At 38.3% G+C, this 21,846-nt stretch overlaps 1 protein-coding gene and 1 pseudogene across 3 annotated transcripts in view; one reads left to right on the top strand and one right to left on the bottom strand.

Annotated features, from left to right (window-relative positions):
• The window catches only part of JADE3 (jade family PHD finger 3), a 138,782-nt gene that overhangs the window by 40,968 nt on the left and 75,968 nt on the right, over nucleotides 1-21,846 (bottom strand). For all 3 annotated transcript variants that reach the window (NM_001304988.1, XM_005228098.5, XM_024987822.2), the window contains exon 4: nucleotides 7,674-7,831. In NM_001304988.1, the coding sequence (NP_001291917.1) occupies nucleotides 7,674-7,831 (158 nt within the window). The remainder of the gene's footprint in view (nucleotides 1-7,673; nucleotides 7,832-21,846) is intronic.
• On the top strand, nucleotides 11,283-21,532 carry LOC132344296 (4-hydroxybenzoate polyprenyltransferase, mitochondrial-like; annotated as a pseudogene).

The raw sequence follows: 21,846 nt of genomic DNA, 5'->3' as shown, positions 1-21,846 counted from the left end.
AACCAACCAACAAGGTTTAAATTTTACTAAAACTAATATGGAGGAGTCAACTCAAAATAATATATTAAAAGATTTTTATTTTTACATTCTGATACTTTTTCTATGGTATGGTGAACTGCTGAAACATTCTTTATTAAAAACATTTAGCACAAAATCAAGGAATGTCCTCATGCTTTTACACACACATTAATTTTTTAAGTTTGGGAGGCAGGAAGAATTTTTACCATTAAATAAGTATTAGTGAACATTTCTGTTTTTTAAAAATGTAACAATATTAATTTAATGTAATAATGTTTGGTCAAAACTAAAATCACTATTTCAAAGATGAATCTAGCACTGATTCTCGAGGTGCAGGTTTTGAGTTTTATGTGCATAAACCACCCTGTGAATATTTCTTTGTATATGAAAGTAATATATAATCATTGAAAATATTAGTTTTAAATTTAAAAGCAATCATAGAAAGGGTTTGTTATGAAACATTTACATTTGTTTAGATTTGGCTAAAGTTGTGTCAGAAGAAAATACTTCTATTTATTTTGAGAATAAAGCTACATCTTTTAATTTCAAAAACTAAGTATTCTCTCAATAGTGTAAATAACCACACTGTTACCAGGCACCTCCTTAACTGCTAGGAAATTTGTAATCTATGAAAAAAACAACAAAAACATACAAAAAGAAACACTAACATAAAAAGTTATAAAATTAACCAATAAAAAGGAACATATCTGATATTGTCCTATATAGTGGGGAAAAGTAGCATCTTTGGACAGAGTGAAAGGTATAGTAGAGAAATTAGCATCTCAGTTCAAAATAGGAATAGCTAAAAAAAATCAGTTTGGTAGATTTGTGAAAGGGGATTTAAAAAAATGGAACTGGGATTTCTTGGTTATTCAAGAACCATGCTTTCTTTCTTAGCAGCCTGGTGGAACCAAGGTGGTTGAGGTTGGGATGTGGTGTCCATTTTCAAAAAGGAAGCTGCTCAACAAGTGGTATTGGGACACTTGGATATCCACATGCCAAAGGATGAAGTCAGACCTTTAACACCTCATACCATACACAAAAATCAACTGAAATGGATCAAAGACCCAAATATAAGAGTTAAAACTACAGAATTCTGAGAAGAATTCTAGGTATAAAACTTCATCTTGGTTTAGGTAATGATTTCTTAGATATGACACCAAAAGGACAAGCAACCAAAAGAAAAAAATAGATGCACTGAACTTCATCAAAATTAAAAACTTCTGTGCCTCAAAGGACACCACCAATGAAGTGAAAAGACAACCCAGAGAATGGGAGAAATTATTCGCAAATCATGTATCTGGTAAAAAAAAAAAAAAAAAAAAACCTGTATCTAGACTATGTAAAGAACTTTTACAATGTAACAATAAAAAGACAAATAACACATTTTTCTAATGGGCAAAATATGTGAATAATTTCCCCAAAGAAGAGATATACATAGGAGGTATGCATGGATGCATCAAGTAAAAATGGAACATTCTACAACTGCTGGTCAGGGGGACATCATCACCCTTTTCACTAAAAGGCTAGATTTTCAGCAGCCAAAGGCAGCCATTTCAAAGTGAATATGACAGAACATAAAGAGATGAACTGACATGTTTCACTTTACAGTTTGAACAGTAATGTTTCACAGGAAAGGAAAAAAAAAAAAACCAAAACATTGTATTTGCTAACCACATAAAAGCTTTTTCTCTTTGTAATAAAATACAAAAGCTCTCTTCCAAGAACATACAACTGGCTGGTAAGCACATAAAGAAAAGATGTTAGGACTTCTCTAGTGGTCCAGTGGTTAGGAATCTACCTTCTAATGCATGGGATGTGGGTTCAATCCCTGGTCTGGGAACTAAGATCCCACATGCCCAGGGGTAACTACTGAGCCTGTACCACAGAACTAGAGACCAGGTGCCACAACTAAGACCCAACATAGCCAAAAGTACACAAATAAATAAATAATAATAAAGAATAGATGCTCAACATCATTAGCCAACAAGCAAATGCAAAATCACAATGAGATGTACTTCATACCCACTAGGATAGCTATAATTAAAAAAATAGAAGTGTTGGTTAGTATGTGGAGAAAATGGAATCCTCATAAAATGCTGGTAGGAATGTATGGTTGACCCTTGAACAAGACAGGAGTAAGGGGTACTGACACCTCATACAGTCAAAAATTCACATATAATTTGCAGTTGGCCCTCCATATCTGTGTGGATCTGGATCTGTGGATTCAAACAACTGCAGGCTGCGTATTACTATAGTATTTACTATTGAAAAAATCCACATATAAGTGGACCTGCACAGTTCAAGCTCACGTTGTTCAAGGGTCAACTATAACATCTTTTGGTTGGTTACTAATTTTCTTTCCTAAAACCCACCCACTTTCCTCTTTGCTTCCTTCATCCTATTCTCTTTACAATGATAAATATACACTGAAAACCTACTATTAGGCAGTAAGGGTTCTGCTCTTAAGTAGCTTATAGTCAAATTTGTTGTCTTTCTTCCTTTTCTCTTCTAATCACATGTTGCTGTGCTGTCATGTGCCCACTACCACATTTTCTTACCATCTACACACTCTTGTATTTGTGATGATTGCATATATTTATAGTTATATATATGGATGATATTTTTATTAACATTATTGAGGTATAAATGACATATCAAGCTACATATATTTAAAATGTACAAATTAACAAGTTCTGACAGATATATAAATTTGTGCAACAAGAACTACAACCAAGATAATAAATATAACCATCACCTCTAAAAGTTCTCTTATATCCTCTTGCTCCACTGGCCACTTTCAAAAAACCCAATGATCTGCTGTCACCAAAGCAGGTAGTACTCACTTTGCACAGTGGTACTGTACTGTAAAAATGACTGTGCAAACTGAAACTGTGAAAAGCAATCTTAATAATCACTGGGGAAATTATGATTTTTCAGTGACCTTTAACATTTTTGTCAAAACATTTTACTCTCTTATTGTTGGCTATACTATATAGGGAAATAAAAAATATTAAAACCGATATGTATTTGATACCCTATCATTTGAAACACTGAGAATTTAAACTCTTTTATCTCTTTGTAAAACTTATCAAGAGTACAGTGCTTAATTCTTAATTTACAAAACTTATGAAACAGAATAAGCAACTCTTCTATGTCCTGGAAAGTTGTCATACTACTCTATGAACTTGGATTAGTTTCCAACATTTTGTCCTTTGTGCTTTCACTGCTATAAAATTTTTTGAGAGGTCCTTTAATGTGAAGTTTTATTCTGGCATCATTTTATCTGGAACATCTTCATTCTTTTCATCACAATCACTTTCTTCATGTCTGTATGTCTGCCTTCATTAAGTTCCTCTAGTTGCATATCTAGCAGCAGCAGCTGCATATCTAGAGCCTCTCAAACTGCAACAGTGCATCCACATTCCCATGTTCAACTATTTATTCAATAACTACATTGAATTTGATTCAAATTTCTCTTTCAGTATTATCAGTTTTTATTTCTTTAAATGTTTGGTAGAATTTCCCAGTGAAACCATCTGGGCCTGGAGGTATTTTTATGGAGAGTTTTTAACTACAAATTCAATTTCATTAATAGTTATGAGGCTATTCAACTGATTATTTCACATTGAGTAAGTTGTGGTAATTTGTTTGGATAACCCCCAGGAAGGCAGGAAAAACAAAAGAGAAAAATAAAAAACAGAGAACACTCATATACACACACAATAAAATAAAATGGCAGACTTAAGCCCTAACATATCATTAATTACATTAAATGTAAATGGTCTAAACACATTAAGTCAGAGGTTGGCAGAATGGATTAAAAAACATGATTCAAATATATGCTATCAAAAACACTTAAGATAGAAACATATAAATAAGTCAAAAGTAAAATAAAGGAGAAGATATAAATACAAACATTACTCAAAAGAAAGCAAGAGTGACAACATTAGTATCAGATTAAGTAGCTTTCATAGCAGAGAAAATTACCAGAGATGGGGAGGAATATTACATAATAAAGAAAGGATAAATTCACCAATAAAATATAGCAATCATAAATATATGTGCACCAAACAACAGTGATACAAAATATTTGAAACAAAAACTGATTGGGATGAAAGGAGAAAAAATAACTTCCCAATTATGGCTGGAGACTTCAACCTCTGTGATAGAACAGACAGAAAATCATCCAGGAGATAGAAGAACTCAACACTATCAATTAAGACGATTGAACTGACATTTATAGAATACTCCACCCAACAGTAGCAGCACAGGCATTATTTTCAAACACCCATGGAACATATACCATGATAGACCATATCCTGGGCTATAAAATAAAACTCAACAAATTTAAACAAATTGGTATTATACAGAGTGTTCTCTAATACAATGGAATCAAAACTAGAAATCAGTAATAGAAAGATAAGAAAATATTCAAATAAAGTAAAAACCACACTTTTAAATAAAAGAAGTCTCAAGGGGAAAAAAGTGAAGAAAAGAAGTCTCAAAGGAAAAAATACACTAAAATGAATGAAAATGAAAATATAACACATCAAATTTTTTGTGACATAGCTAAAGCAGTGATAAGAGGGAAATTTATAACATTAAATGCTCATATTGGAAAGAGGAAATGTCTCAAATCAATAAGCTATGCTCCCAATCCAAGAAACTAGAAGAGCTAAATAAATCCACAGCAAGTAAAATAATTGAAGTAGTAGAGATAAGAGCAGAAATAAATTAAAAACAGAAAAGATAATGAAACCAAACTCCAAATTCAGATTTACATCCTACAATTTATCATGTCAAGGGTCTGCTGTAACACCTGACTGCAGTGAAGCGTTTACCACTGGTTTATTGTGATTATTTTGGCCACTCCTGAAGGAAGAATGTTATTTATGTATGGCTGCAGCACCAAACAGACAGTGTGGCATATGAATGACAATGCAGCTTCCTGTGATGCTGTGGAACATGTGGGATACAGAACACTGCCTAAGATTCTGAGCCATACTGCCCCTCATTTTGCATGAGCAGCTATATAGCTTTGCAGTAGAAAAATCTAAAGAATCTATAGCACGTGTTGTAGTTTGGAGAAAGACAGAAGCACAAAGAAGCTATACCATGGAGAGTACTTTGTGTGGCTGTGATCAGGGAACATGTAAGGGTTTACAGATTGGTACTCGAGAATTGGAAGAGATGGGAGCAAAATTTTATGTTGGCCTATCATGTTTGAAAAGACTGATATCCCCATTCGAATATAATCTGCCTTCCCGTCTGCTTGATTTTGAAAATGACTTGATTGAATGGAGCTGCAAAGTAACTAGCCCCCCGCCACTTATGTTATGGATGAAGATGAACCTCGATTCCTTGGAGAAATAGATTACAGTACAGATAGTACTGATGAGTTAGATATTGAATTGACTGAAAACGCAAGAGACTATGAACCTTCTGCCCAAGAAGAAGTACTTTCTGATTCTGAATCAAGAACCCTTTGATTTAGAGGGTTGAGCCCTTTGCCATCTCTTGTTAATTGCAAAGAAGAAATGAAATACCTTGGTTTTTATTACACAGCAAGTTTGAGAGAAATGAGTTTATAGAGAGCTGACTCAGATAAACAGAAAGCAACCTGGGCCTGTTTGGTTTCATGAGACAATGAATATGTTTATTAATTCATGATAAAAAGATGGCTTTGTGAAATGGTCAATAAAAATGACCAACCTATAGCAAGTAAAAAAGGAGATAAAAATGGCCAATATCAGGTATGAAAGAGGGGGGATATACACCTGTTTCTTTTGCTTTAAGTGTGTTCATAATTGCTCACTGAAGCATTTTTATGATGGCTCCTTTTAAATCTTTGTTAGACAATTCTACTATCTCTGTCACATTGGTACTGGCAGCTACTGATTATCTTTGATCAAGTTGAGATCTTTTTAGTTCTTGATATGAGTGATTTTTTTCCACTGGAACCTGGGTATTATGCTACAAGACTCTGGATCTTCTTTAAACCTTTTATTTTTACTGGCTTCCTCTGACACTGCTCTGGCTGGAGATCTGGTTGGGGAGGATATCGCCTCATCACTGTTATGTGATTGTAGAAGTCCTGGTTCACCATCTGGCCTATGTTGACATTCAGGGGCAGGAATTCTTTGTTACTACTGGGGGAGACTGAGAGTTCTGGCTTCTCACCAGGCCTCCACTGATACCTCCCTTGCTGGGATTGGTAAGATAACTTTACTACTGCTCCCTATATGGTCTTCACTGATACCATGTGGCAGGGGGAGGTGTCCTCATCACCCCTAAGGAGTGGTTAAAGTCTCCTACAGATGGGAAAGAGAGGGATACATGATTATTACTGGTTTAAGGTGGTAATCTAGGCTCCTTGCTATTACTGCAACAGTATATAAAAATACTGACAGTAAAGACATGAAAATGTCTGACTTATGTTCATTCATGATACTCTTGTGATTTCTAGAGGATGGTGGCAATGATGATGAGCTAGTGAGGGTACGTATGTGTGTTGGGCAAGACTGAAGTTTTTCTTAACAGAGAATAGACAGTCTCTCTGTGGGTGGGACAGCCTGGGCTTGCATTTTTAGAAGTGATTTGACAAGCATTTCTGGAACATGACTAAGACCTAAGAACCTGCTGCTGCTGCTAAGTCGCTTCAGTCATGTCTGACCCTGTGTGACCCCATAGTCGGCAGCCCACCAGGCTCCTCTACCCCCGGGATTCTCCAGGAAAGAATACTGGAGTGGATTGCCATTTCCTTCTCCAAGAACCTGATGCTAGTGGCCAAAAATTCAAGAATGTGGTCTCTGATCTTTAAGAACCTAATATGTACTAGAAATAGATAGCTGTACAAAGAGATGTACAATTTCTCATAGTAACCAGGAGGTCCCACCAGCCCCTTTATCTGATGTTATTCCTTCCTTTTCCTTCCTTCCCTCACTCATTCATTTAAATTTATACCAAACATTTTATTTCATGCTGGCCTTCATGCAAAACACTGGCAAAGACCAGGAGGAAAAAATGGCTTCCAAAACTAGTCATTACTCTTGAAGAGCTAAACTTACTATGTCCTCTTGGCAAAAAATACTCTCCTACTTAAACTTCTTCTCAAGTCTTTGCAAAGGAAGGCTGTGTGCTTATGGTCAACCCAATTATTCCAGTTATCCCCTTTCATTTGGGTTTATGCATTTTAAAAACTCTGTATGTTTTGGCCCTCTGTTTACAGATGCTATCACTATGAGGCCCCTATTAAAATGAAGCAACTTCTCATGGAGTTATATATTAATAGGGGTATTATGGGGTTATGTAATTAGTGCTCTGTTTCTCTTCAAAGGCTAATAAATGCTACTGATTGTTGAGTCAGATTGGGAAATCTTGGTCTCCAAAACCTTATCATAATTTCAGATTGGACTTCAAACAGTTTTATCCTGTGAATAGGTACATGTTATATCCCTAAATAAAGAGTCTGAATGACTACTGACCTATCTTAGTCTGGTATAATCTGCCATTGGTCTGAATGAATCGCTGAACATGTATGTGACTTAGCATTATAAATGTATAGTTAGCCACTCAAAGTCTCCCCTCAAGCAGCTCACAGGCAACCATAAGAGCATTCATCCCCTAAATCAAAGGTACAACCATGAAAATACCTGACGGAAGGCTGTGGAAGAGTGTCTGGATTGGCTGGTACTTGGACTCCCTTTTCCCATTCTTCCTTCCATGTATCCGTGAAGAGGTAATAGTTGTCAGGGTTAATATGGTGAGAGTCTGGAATCTTCATGGCACTGATAAGGTCCTTCCGGAACACCTGGTAAGACATTGCACACACCTTGAGAAGACCATCACTATGGAATTAACACCATTTAATGTTCTTTTAAAAAGACCATCCCCACCCACTCTGCACTCCAACAAAAGAGACATCTCTAACTTCCTAAATGGTCACATCAACTTCTATTTGGAAAGGGTGTGAAGAATTGACAGGAAAGTCAGCTTGTTCTGGATTTAATAAAGAGTAAAGGGGTTCTTCCTAAATTTTGTTGGGCTCCTTGAATTTAAATCAACAGTACAGGTTACTCTTAAAAAGTCTATGTAAAACAAAAATCCTTAACTCTCTCAAATTAATCAACAAGTATCCTATGATAACTTATGATCATTTAGCTATCACCTAATTTTAAAATTATTTACATAATTTTAGTATTACAGAGAAGTTACTAAAATAATACAGAGATCCCATATATCCTTCTTATATTTCCCTCTAATGTTAACATCTTGTATAACCAGATTACAATTACCTAAACCAGGAAATTAACATTCACCTACAACTAATTTTCCCCCAATGTCTTTTTGTTCCAGAATTCAATCCAGAATCACACTTTGCAGTAGTTGTCATGTATCCTTTGTATCCTTCAATTTGTGATAGTTTCTCCTTTTCTTTCCAGACCTTGACACTTCTGAACAGTACCGCTCACATACTTTATATAATGTCCATACCATCTGGGTTTGTCTGGTATTTTCTCATGATTAGATTGAGGTTATTCATTTTTGAGCAAAAACGCCACAGAAAGGATGCTATGACTCTCTTATCCCATTATATAAGGAATGTATGATGCCAGTGTCATCTTAGTGGTAATGTTAAACTCGATCAGTTGGTTAAGATAGTGTGTCTTGCTGATTTTCTCAGCTGTCAGGTTACTATATTTTCCTTTCTACTTAATAAATATCTTAGAGGAGGTACTCTGAGATTATAAAAAACACCCTGTTTCTCCTCAAACTGCCATGAACTAATTTTAGCATTGACAGATATATTTCTTCCCCGCAAAAGTTATTACTTTTGTTATGGTATTCTAATGGTGATTTGTTATCTTCCTTAGTTCTACCAGCCCTACATTTATGAATTGGAATTCCTCTGTAAAAAAAAAAAAAAGGCCTGCCCCTTCTCCCTAATTTATTTTTTTGTTCATTCATTCAATTATTTATTTATATCATTAGCACCTTATATGGTGGTTTGTTGTTTTAGTTGCTAAGTTGTGTCCGACTCTTGTGACCCCATGGACTGTAGCCTGCCAGGCTTATCTGTCCGTGGGAGTCTCCAGGCAAGATGGAGTGGGTTGCCATGCCCCATTCCAGGGGATCTTCCCAATCCAGGGATAGAACCCAGGTCTCCTGCATTGCAGGCAGATTCTTTTACCGACTGAGCTATGAGGGAAGCCTCTAGAACCTCATGGATCTATTTTATTCTTTGGGTTATAATTCAGTATTACTGTTAATTAACAACTTTATGCTCAAGTTGTTCTACCTTTGGTCACTGGGAGCTCTTTCAGGTTGGCTTGCACCTATGCACTTTTGACACATCCCACTCTTTTTTTGAGTACTTTTTAAACTTCCTACATTACAACGTGCCCTAGGCATCTTCCACTTGATTATAAAAGCTATTGATTTTATATGTTAATGTCATATCCTGCCACCTTGCTGAATTCTTTTTTTTCTGGTGATTTTTTAAATTTGATTTATCCAATAAATGGAGAACATACTGTGAATTTAACACTATTGGGTTGCTTTCTCTGACCTCTCAAGTTCAAGACATTTTAAAAAATTAATTTATTTATTTTAATTGGAGGCTAATTACTTTACAATATTGTAGTGGTTTTTGCCATACGTTGACATGAATCAGCCACGGGTGTACATGTGTCCCCCAGGCTGAACCCCCTTCCCACCTCCCTCCCCATCCCATCCCTCAGTGTTGTCCCAGTGCACCGGCTTTGAGTGCCCTGTTTCATGCATCGAACTTGGACTGGTCATCTATTTCACATATGGTAATATACGTGTTTCAATGTTATTCTCTCAAATCATCCCACCCTTGCCTTCTCCCACAGAGTCCAAAAGTCTGTTCTTTATATCTGTGTCTCTTTTGCTGTTTCACACATAGGGTCATCATTACCATGAAAGTTGAAGTATAGAGTATGATACAATAAAGCAATTAATTCTCAGTTGGTGTAGTCTGTTTAAACTGACATTTCACAAAGTACAGGACTGAACAATCATATAATCAGTTCAGTTCAGTTGCTCAGTCGTGTCCGACTCTTTGTGACCCCATGGACCGCAGCATGCCAGGCCTCCCTACCCATCACCAACTCCCAGAGTTCATCCAAACCCATGTCCATCGAGTTGATGATGCCATCCAACCATCTCATCCTCTGTCATCCCCTTCTCCTCCTGCCCTCAATCTTTCCCAGCATCAGGGTCTTTTCAAATGAGTCAGCTCTTTGAATCAGGTGGCCAAAGTATTGGAGTTTCAGCTTCAACATCAGTCCTTCCAATGATGTCATTTAAATGAATAAGGACTCATTCCATTTGCTACTTTGCAGGGACAACTCTGCAAATGCCTATTGGTTTCATTTAGGGAAGATTTAGAATTAATAACATGACCTGAACAGGAAACCAACATTGAACATGCTGGTGATGAGGTGGTAACAAAATGACCTTCCTATGAAGAATCCTAGCCAATTAATTGGCTACTGTGTGGGGAGAAAGCTAAGTCTATAGGAAACAAAAATGGGAGGTTTATTACATAATGCTTTGTATAAGGAAGCAAGAGAGGATCACAGACATATCTATTAACATATTTTGCACAGGGCTCAGTGTTCTGGGTGGCCAGTGGGAGAAACTGAATCACCATTTTGCTGAAGACTCTGAACCATCTCTATAAATTACCAGAATGCCTTTAATGAGACAGTGGTTAAGAAGAGGCAGCAATTTACAATTGTGCTCAACTACTGCCTCTGTGAAACAGGGTTCTGTGGGAAATCCTACCTTAGCTCTGGAAAGACTATTACAACCAAGTATTTTTCAACCTCCTAAAATATTTCATTATTTTTCATATATTTCTCAAAATATATCAACTGACTGCAAAGTCATGCTTTGGGTTTAGTAACAATCACACAGCATATACCATGTCTTCATACCTGATAAAATTGCTTACAAAAATCTGTTCTGTAGCATTTTCTAAGTTAGCCTAGAGACACAGAAGTGGGCTGAATGGTGCCCCCCCAACTCCAAAAACATGTCCACATCCTAATTTATGGAACCTGTCAATGTTGCATTACTTTAGAAATGAGTTCTTGGCAGATAAAAATAATTTAAGGATTCTGAGATGAAAGGATAATCCTGGAAAATCCAGGTGGGCCTTAAATCCAGTAACAAGTGTCTTTATAAGAGAAAGCCAGAGGCAAATTTGAGACAGAAGAGAAGGGAGTACAACCATGGAGGTAGAGACTGGAATGATTCATCAATCCACAAGTCAGTAAGTGCGGACAGATATCAGAACCTGGAAGAGCAAAGAACAGAATTTCCCTAAAGTTTCTGGAGGGAGTAATCTGGTCGATTTTGGACTTGTGAGAAAATAAATTCCTGTTGTTTTAAGCCACTCAGTTTGTGGTAATTTGTTACAGCAGCCCTAGGAAACTAATACACACATTTACCAAACATAAGAGAAACTTGAAGACTCTAGACAAAGAGAAAAAGCAGAGGCCAGTGAAACTTGGCTCTTGTCCATTGCTTCAGAAACAGCAAACTTCCAGGGAACAGGAACATTGTGAAGTCTGGGGAACCTGGGACTGTAGAAATACCAATCAATTCATACCTATTTTTCTTAAGCAAATGAAAGCTAAATCCAATGACTACTGTAATTCTCTCTTCCACCTTTAGAAAAAAAGACTTATATGGTAAGCTTGATTTCAATTTAACAGGCTAGCCAGATTAAATAGCATCAGATCCAAGGTTTCCAGAGAAGCATTTTTACTCAAGGCAGAGTGCAAGAGTCTGCCTTATCTTGCTGTAGAAGTCAAACATTTCAAGTATGAGGCAGAACATAAAATGCTGAAGAGGGGATAGGAATGTGAGTTCAGTACTCAGGAAGATATCTGCAAAGTGATACAAAATATATTTACCAGACTGGTCTCATGAATCTGCTTCTGGTAAGAAAAGGTATTTTTTAAGGTTTTTAAAATAAACATGGGCAAACAAAATAGTTATAGTGTATCCTGATAGAGGTATCAGTTTTATACATATATAGTAGTACACACATACATTCATATTTGTATTTATTTTCATAAAGAAACAATAAAAAGATAAGCCAAGAACTTACAAAGAAAACCATTTAACGCTGAGAAAAGGGGAGAAAACAGGGACAAGAGAGACAAAAGCTGGATCTCTCTGAATGTATTTTGTTTCACAGTTTGATATTTGAACCAAACAAATGTTTCAAATGGTTAAAAATAAATTAAAAATCTTTATAAAGAAAGGAATATGTGTCTAGGGACAGACTGCTGGGATTGGTCTACTAATTTTACCACTTACTAGTTTGGGGAAGTTGTCTAAATTGTCTATGTCTCAGTTTACTTATCTGTAAAACAAGAATAAGAACCCTTAACCTCACTGGGGTAGTTGTAGGGATTAAATAGGTGAATTTATGTAAAGATCTTTAGTATGGTATTGGGCTCATGGTAATTGGTAAATAAACTCCAGCTGCAGTTATTTTACTATCATCAACATAGTCTCAGCTTTAGTTCTAAAAGCAGAAAGTTCTCTTTTCCAGTCCATAAATTAATTGTTGATAGGTAAAAGGAGACGTGAATTCATGGCTCAACTAAAACGTGGATGGTCTGACTTCCAAAGACAGTGTTCCCAAGCAATAGCCCCATCGAGAACTTTAACCAACATTCTATAGGTCACGAGGTAATGCAGAAACTTCACAGAATGAAACATGGGTATTTGCTGCTAAATTAAAGATTGTGAATGACGGATCTGGATATTGACACTGACCTAGGTAATGAAGTTTACAAGTTTTACAAGTTCTTAATTGTGTGCCTATTTTATATGCACTGGTAGTTTCCCCAAAAGTTCCTGAAACAAAAAGACTTTGTACTTACCAGATATCTGCTCATTTATGGTCAAAGAGGGAATTCACAGCCTAACATACAGTCCAGCAGCTATGCCAAGTCCAACAGTGCATGCCCATCCTGGCCCCTCAGATGCTTGCGGAAACAAAGGAGGCCTCACTACGAATTCAATTAGAATATCAATGCTTAACCTGCCAGAGCCACAAAATGAAAATGCCCTTCATGGACAGCTCTGGCTTTTACTGTTCTCATTAACATCTCTCAGTGGGCAGTTTCTTAAAGCACAGCTAGTCTGAACATTTCTGTGACATTTTTTAGAGGAAAAGCCAAAACATTTACTTCCTATATGACACAAAGGGGAACACTGTCTGGTCCATGTATAATGAAGCAGAGAAGATTGATCAGTTTTGATTCATAGTCACTAAATCTAAAACTATACATAACTGATGACAAACAGATGTCACCCCAAAAGTATTAAAAAAGAAAAAACAGCTGCAAACACAGTAACTATATCTAATCAAAAGGAATAAACTGTAAGTGATTTTCTTAGAATTATAAATCTTAAGGCAAAAAGAGACTTTTCAGGTTATCTAGAAAGAATAAACCATTCAAAGCAGAGAAAGCCTAGCAAAGAATTTCTATAAACAAAAATAGCCAATGTTGTCAAGATATTATGTCCCACAGTGGTTTTTCCAGTGAAGCGAAACTTATTTCTCAGTTTAAAGCTTTAAAAATCATGGACATATCTTTCAGATAGTTTAAAATAATTCTTAGGTTTCTTATAAAGAATAAATAGGACATTTCTGATGGCTATGGGCTGACATCAACTGAAACACTGATTCCCAAAAAGCAATGTACTTTTAGGCTGCTTAGATAGGTTTGATAATTCTCCTACCCTGTATCACAGAGGTATTTACCATGATACTGATATATTCTGGTAATGGAGGAGTGGGAGCAACTGAGTCTGACTTGAAGATCTGAGCAATTTTCGCATAAGAGATGACAACTGAAGTTTGCTTTCAAAGTTTTTCTCCCATTCCTCAACGTCCCTTTTTGTGCAATAAGTGTGCATTTGCAAGCTTAGTACTTTTTATCTGCTGTGGGTCAGAAAACCAAATAATCAAGTTTGTTAGAGATACAGGTAAAATGATATGAATAGGCTCTATTTGAGAGTATGCAGTGTATTCTGCTGACTTGAAATATATGAGCTTTCACCCTGCTGCTATGAAAGTCTCAGATGTAACGAATGAGACTCTAGGCCTAGAGGAGACACACAGTCAATCTTTTAAGGTAGGTTGATATGTTTCATAGACCAGTTAGACTAATATTAGGTGAAAATATCCAGGCTTTGAGAAAGAATGAAAGATTTTTTAATATATTCAAATTGGTCACCTAGTACTATGAACTTTTTCTACAGCAATTAGCTTTTTAAAAACTTCTTCAAGAATAGGGGCCCACTTGAGAATCAGAAGAAGGCTACTAGCTCAGAAAAAAATATACATAAAAACATATCCTTAAAAGTCTGCATACAATTTTCACAAGGTATCAAAGCCCCTAAACGTATGTGGAATTCACACAGCCCTAGGAAATGCTTCTCTAGAGGATAAATCAGGGGGAGGCACACACAGGAATCTCAGCAAAGCACTAAACATCAAAGAAAATATTTGTCTATCTGTGTAGCCAATTAAGCCTCAGAGAAAAAGATCATTTATACTGCATTTCAATGATTAACTCCTAGTTAAAAAAAAAAAAAAAAAAAAACACATGAGGTTTCATCTTGGACCTGTAGAGAGTCAGAAAAAAGAAATTCTCATCCTTACAAGAAGAAAAAGGCAGGAGAGGCAGCAAATTAACGATTTTTTGTGAAACCATTAGAGAAATGAGTCACAGGACAAATGGTCAGACTCAAAGAGAGACAACCATGCCTGCAGGGAGACATAGGACAGAAGCATTTACTTTCTTGGGGCAGAGGTCACAGTAGGAACATTAAATTAGAAATTCTGATGAATCTCTGGGGGCCAAGTGGGGACTACTATGAGAATATGAAGTTTCTGGGGGCTGTACTCATAGGGAGTTCCCACCTTCTTGTAAGCTTTTTCTCTAGAAACCTAGGAGCGATCTCACAGGGAAGTTAGGGAGAGAACCTGGAGAAAAAGCTCCCCCAGTGGTACTGTCTGGGTTGCTGGTGTTCAGTGTCCTGGCTCCCTTACTGAACAAAAGGCTTCATCTACAGAGGAAGGATTTCAAGTGAGGGCACTGAAATAATTTGACTAGTGCTATGGGAAGGGAGAAGCACCCAGCCTCAGCTTCCCTGTGTTACTCAAGGGAGAAAAAAGCCCTAATCTCAAGAGAGAGAATCTCAAGGACACAGACTGAGAATACTAGAGGATACCTGCTATAGGCAGACAGGATAATAGTGGGCAGGGGCAAAATGCTCTATCCCTGAAGGCCACTCTCCAACCCTGCTCCCAAACACAGGACTACTACATGCTCCTGAGATTGAGATGTAATCAGAAGAATAGAGAACACTATCCCTCCTAAATATCCTAAATATTTAATACCATTACCACCACACTAAAGCCTGATTGATAACAGTAGCTATACTAGAAGAGCTGCAGATGACAAAATCTCTGAGGACAAGCATAAAGGAAAAGGTCAAAAAAGGAGACAAAAACAGGGTCACCAGAGGAATGCCAAGTCTCTGGTACCCATAGTAAGAACTAATTTCAAACACCCTTGTACACTGCTGGTGGGAATATAAACTGATTAAGCCCCTTTGGAAGACAGTCTGGCATTCTCTCAAGTGGTTAAACAGTTACCATAGGACTCAGCAATCCTACACCTAGGTGTTTTTGAAAACATATGTCCACCTAAAAACATGTATATGAAAGCTCACAGCATCATTACTCATAATATTCCAAAAATGCAGACAACCCAAATTTCTATCAACTAAAGAACTGATTTTTCAAATGTGATATATGCATATAATGGAATATCATTTGGTCATAAAATGGAAATGAAGTATTGATACACGCTACAACACGGATGAATCTTGAAAATGTTGTTAAGTGAAAGAAGCCAGTCACAAAAGGCCATATATTGTATGATTCCATTTATATGGAATGTCCAGAATAGGCAAAACCATAGAAGCAGAAATTAGATTAGTGGTTGCCAGTGGCTGGGAGTGGGGTCCGGGGAGTTAACTGCTAATGGATAGGGTGTTTCTTTCTAGGGTAATGAAAATGTTCTAAATTTAGATTGTGGTAATGCTTACCCACACAACTCTGTGAATATACTAAAACCCCCTGAATTATACACTTTAAGTAGATGAATTATATGCTGTAAGAATATTTTAAAAAAGATGATAAAAATGTTTTTTTTTTTTTTTAAAAAAGAACAATCCCTATGGTACTAATAACATCATCTGAAAGGCGTTGACATCCACTCTCACTTAGCAATAACAAGGCATTCCTCCTCCTCAATGTGATATCAGTAGAGACTGGGTAGGGAGCCTAGACTGTCGCCACTGTCCATCAGTAATGCAGTACCTGTTACCACACCACTCCCTGCTATAAGTGGAGGCAACAAAATGCGGATTTCCACCCCTGCCAAGAAGTAATGAGATACCCTTCCCCATTCCCAGAGAGAGAACAGAACTACCTTCCTAGAGAGATAACAGAACTAGGATAAAGAATGTAGGGAAATCTGCAACTGGTGGTAAAAAGTCAGCACGCCTCTTCCCCACCGGTCTGGTTATTATGGAGGCCTGCCAAAAAAAGATTTAAATAAGACTTAGTGTCTGAGCTTTCTTGGTGGTTCAGTGGTAAAGAAACAATTTGCCAATGCCAGAGACACGGGTTTGATCCTTGATCTGGGAGGATCCCACATGCTTCAAAGCAACTAAGCCAGAGCACCACAACTATCGAGCCTGTGCTCTAGAGCCCAGGAGCCACAACTACTGAGCCCATGTGGTGGTACTACTGAAGCCCACTTGCCCTAGAGCCCATGCTCCGCAGTAAGAGAAGTCACTGAAATGAGAAACCCACGCACTGCAACTAAAGAGTAGCCCCTGTTCTCCACAACTAGAAAAAAGCCTGTGCAACAGTGAAGACCAGCAGAGCCAAAATGAAATAAACAAAAAAAAAATGTTTTTAAAGACCTGGTGTCTGTTAACATAATACCCCTCCCTGCCCTGCCCCATAAAAACCTAGCCCAGGATGCAACAGAAAATTTCTCAGAATACTAAGAACCAATAAATAGACACCAACACCAAGATGACACAAATGTTTTAATTATCTGACAAGGATTTTAAAGCAGCCATCACAAAAATGCTTCAACGAGAAATTACAAACATGTTTAAAAAAAATGAAAGTTTCAGCAAAAAAATAAGAGGATATAAAGAATAACCAAATGGAAAATTTGAAATGAAATAATACAATAATCATGAACTCCTTATTTCCAAATTCAGACTTAAATTGAAGAAAGTAGGGAAAACCACTAGACCATTCAGGTATAACCTAAATCAAATCCCGTACAGTGGAAGTGACAAACAGATTCAAGGGATTAGATCTGATAGAGAGAGGGCTTGAAGAACTTTGGACAGAGGTTTGTGACATTGTATAGGAGGCAGTGATCAAGACCAACCCTAAGAAAAAGAAATGCAAAAAGGAAAAATGGTTGTCTGAGGAGGCCTTACAAAAAGCTGAGAAAAGAAGAGAAGCAAAAGGCAAAGGAGAAAAGGAAAGATATACCCATTTGAATGCAGAGTTCCAAAAAATAGCACGGACAGACAAGACAGCCTTCCTCAGTGATTAATGCAAAGAAATAGAGGAAAAAAATAGAATGGGAAAGACCAGAGATCTCTTCAAGAAAATTAGATAACAAGGGAATGTTTCATGCAAAGATGGGCACAAGAAAGGACAGAAATGGTATGGAACTAACAGAAGCAGAAGAGATTAAGAGGTGGCAAGAATACACAGAAGAACTACACAAAACAGATCTTAATGATCCAGATAATCATGATGGTGTGATCACTCAACTACAGCCAGACATCCTGGAATGCGAAGTCAAGTTGGCCTGAGGAAGCATCACTAAGAACAAAGCTAGTGGACTTGATGGAATTAAAGTTGAGCTATTTCAAATCCTAAAAGATGATGCTGTGAAAGTGCTGCACTCAATATGCCAGCAAATCTGGAAAACTCAGCAGTGGTCACAGGACTGGAAAAGGTCAGTTTTCATTTCAATCCCCAAAAAAGGCAATGCCAAAGAATGTTCACACTGTCGCACGATTACACTCATCACACAAAGTAGCCAGCAAAGTAATGCACAAAGTTCTCCAAGCCAGGCTTCAAAAGTACATGAACCGTGAACTTTCAGATGTTCAAGATGGATTTAGAAAAGGCAGAGAAACCAGAGATCAAATTGCCAACATCCACTGGATCACTGAAAAAGCAAGAGGGGTCCAGAAAGACATCTATTTCTGCTTTATTGACTATGCCAAAGCCTATGATGCAGAGTACATCATGAGAAATGCTGGGCTGGAAGAAGCACAAGCTGGAATCAAGATTGCCCGGGGAAATATCAATAACCTCAGATATGCAGATGACACCACCCTTATGGCAGAAAGTGAAGAGGAACTCAAAAGCCTCTTGATGAAAGTGAAAGTGGAGAGTGAAAAAGTTGGCTTAAAGCTCAACATTCAGAAAACAAACAGCATGGCATCTGGTCCAATCACTTCATGGGAAATAGATGGGGAGACAGTGGAAACAGTGGCAGACTTTATTTTTGGGGGCTCCAAAATCACTCCAGATGGTGACTGCAGCCATGAAATTAAAAGACGCTTACTCCTTGGAAGGAAAGTTATGATCAACCTAGATAGCACATTCAAAAGCAGAGACATTACTTTGCCAACAAAGGTCTGTCTAGTCAAGGCTATGGTTTTTCCAGTAGTCATGTATGGATGTGAGAGTTGGACTGTGAAGAAAGCTGAGCGCTGAAGAATTGATTCTTTTTCAGCTGTGGTGTTGGAGAAGACTCTTGAGAGTCCCTTGGACTGCAAGGAGATCCAACCAGTCCATCCTAAAGGAGATCAGTCCTGGGTGTTCTTTGGAAGGAATGATGCTGAAGCTGAAACTCCAATACTTTGGCCACCTGATGTGAAGAGTTGAGTCACTGGAAAAGACTCTGATGCTGGGAGGGATTGGGGGCAGAAGGAGAAGGGGACAACAGAGGATGAGATGGCTGGATGGCATCACTGACTCGATGGACGTGAGTCTGAATGAACTCCGGGAGTTGGTGATGGACAGGGAGGCCTGAAGTGCTATGATTCATGGGGTTGCAAAGAGTCGGACACAACAGAGCGACTGAACTGAACTGAAAGCCTATGACTGTGTGGATCACAACAAACTGGAAAATTCTTAAAGAAAAGGGAATACCAGACCACCTGACCTGCCTCCTGAGAAATATTTATGCAGGTCAAGAAGCAACAGTTAGAATTGGACATGGAAAAACAGACTGGTTCCAAATAGGAAAAGGAGTACGTCAAGGCTGTATATTGTCACCCTGCTTATTTAACTTATATGCAGAGTACATCATGAGAAATGCCAGGCTGGACGAAGCACAAGCTGGAATCAAGATTTCCAGGAAAAATATCAATAACCTCAGATACACAGATGACACCACCCTTATGGCAGAAAGCAAAGAAGAACTAAAGAGCCTCTTGATGAAAGTGAAAGAGGAGAGTGAAAAAATTGGCTTAAAAGTCAACATTCAGAAAACTAAGATCACAGCATCTGCTCCTGTCACTTCATGGCAAATAGATGGGGAAACCATGGAAACAGTGAGAGACTTTATTTTTTTGGGCTCCAAAATCACTGCAGATGGTGACTGCAGCCATGAAATTAAAAGACGCTTGCTTCTTGGAAGAAAAGCTATGACCAACCTAGACAGCATATTAAAAAGCAGAGACATGACTTTGCCAACAAAGGTCCATCTAGTCAAAGCTATAGTTTTTCCAGTAGTCATGTATGGATGTGAGAGTTGAACTGTAAAGAAAGCTGAGCAGAGAATAATTGATGCTTTTGAACTGTGGTGTTGGAGAAGCCTCTTGAGAGTCCCTTGGACTGCAAGGAGATCCAACCAGTCCATCCTAAAGGAAATCAGTCCTGAATATTCATTGGAAGGACTGATGCTGAAGCTGAAACTTCAATATTTTGGCCACCTGATGCAAAGAACCAACTCACTGGAAAAGACCCTGACACTGGGAAAGATTGAAGGCAGGAGAAGGGGACAGCACAGGATGAGATGGCTAGACGGCATCACCGATGCAATGGACATGAGTTTAAGTAGGCTCCGGGAGTTGGTGATGGACAGGGAAGCCTGGCATGCTGCAGTCCATGGGGACACAGAGAGTCAGACACAACTGAGCGACTGAATTGAACATAACAATTGACATAAATACATACTATAGGCTCAATAGAATAATGGAATTAACAGAATAAAGAATCAGGGGACAGGAGCTGGGAGTGGGCGGCATGGGGCCTGAGGGCTGGGGTGCAGGAGTGGCTGTGGGGCTCAGGCAGCCGCTTCCTGGCCCTTGTATGCATGGCCCATGGGCTCCATGCTGCAAACTGGCAGCCCTCGGCCGGGCAGGGGCCAAGCGGGCATCCACTGAGCCTGTTGGCAGCCATGATCATGAACTCGGTCCCCGCCCTCTGCTGCCCTACCTGTGCCTCATGCGGTTAGACAAGCCCCTAGGAACCTGGCTGCTCTGTTTACCATGTACTTGGAGCACTGGTCTGGCAGCGGACCCAGGTTGTCTCCCAGACTGGTACATGTTATCCCTCCTTGGCACTGGAGCTGTTCTGATGTGTGAAGAAGGCTGTACTATTAATGACATGTGGAACCAGGACTATGATAAAAAGGTTACAAGAACAGCAAGTCGCCCAATAGCTGCTGGAGACATTTCAACTTTTTGATCCTTTGTTTTTCTTGGGGAACAGCTGACCTTGGCCCTGGGCATTCTTCTGTGTCTGAATTACGACAGCTCTTGAAGCAGCATCCCTACTTCTTGTCATCACCTACCCACTAAAGAAAGGAATTACATACTGGCCTCAGTTGGCCTTGGAATTGACATTTAATTGAGGAGCATTACTTGTGTGGTCTGCTATCAAGGGTTCCTGTGATCCATCTGTTTGCCTTCCTCTTTATTTTTCTGGAATTATGTGGACTCTAATATACGATACTATCTATGCCCATCAGAATAAGAGAGATGATGCTTTGATCGGGCTTAAGTCCACGGCACTGCAGTTCTGGGAAGACACCAAGAAGTGGCTCAGCGGTTTCAGTGTGGCCTGCTGGGGGCGCTGAGTCTGGTGGGAGTGAAGAGCGGCCAGACTGCACCCTACTACACTCCCCTGGCTGCTATAGGAGCCCATGTGGCTCACCAGATTTATACTCTGGACATCCACAGACCTGAAGACTGTTGGGAAAAGTTCACCTCCAACCAAACAACAGAATTAATAATTTTTTAAGGGACTGTCCTTAGGAATTTGTGGAAAGCAAAGGAGACCAATGAAACAAAGAAAAATATAGAAAACAGAATAGAAAATTAGCAAATTAAGTTTATCTAAGGATTTCTAAAACAAACTTTTACAAAACACTCTCAGGTCTTGTTACCACATAATTAGATTTAAGTAAGTCTTACAGTCTGTTAATGAATTACAGACCAGTAAATGAAGTCTTAGAGCATTGTGGCCTAGATTTTAGTTCAAGTATGTACATGTCAGATTCTTCTCCTGTCACAGACACCAGGGACTTTGCAGGGTTTGCAGTGACCTGGAGTATTTAAGTTAATGTTTTCTTCCTGTTGTAATTCTTACCTAGAGTTACAGGAATTATATGATTTTTAGCAATTTAGCAAAAAACC

Source organism: Bos taurus, chromosome X, assembly GCF_002263795.3.
Source record: "Bos taurus isolate L1 Dominette 01449 registration number 42190680 breed Hereford chromosome X, ARS-UCD2.0, whole genome shotgun sequence".
Lineage (NCBI taxonomy): Eukaryota > Metazoa > Chordata > Mammalia > Artiodactyla > Bovidae > Bos > Bos taurus.
This window is presented reverse-complemented; position numbering and strand designations above follow the sequence as displayed.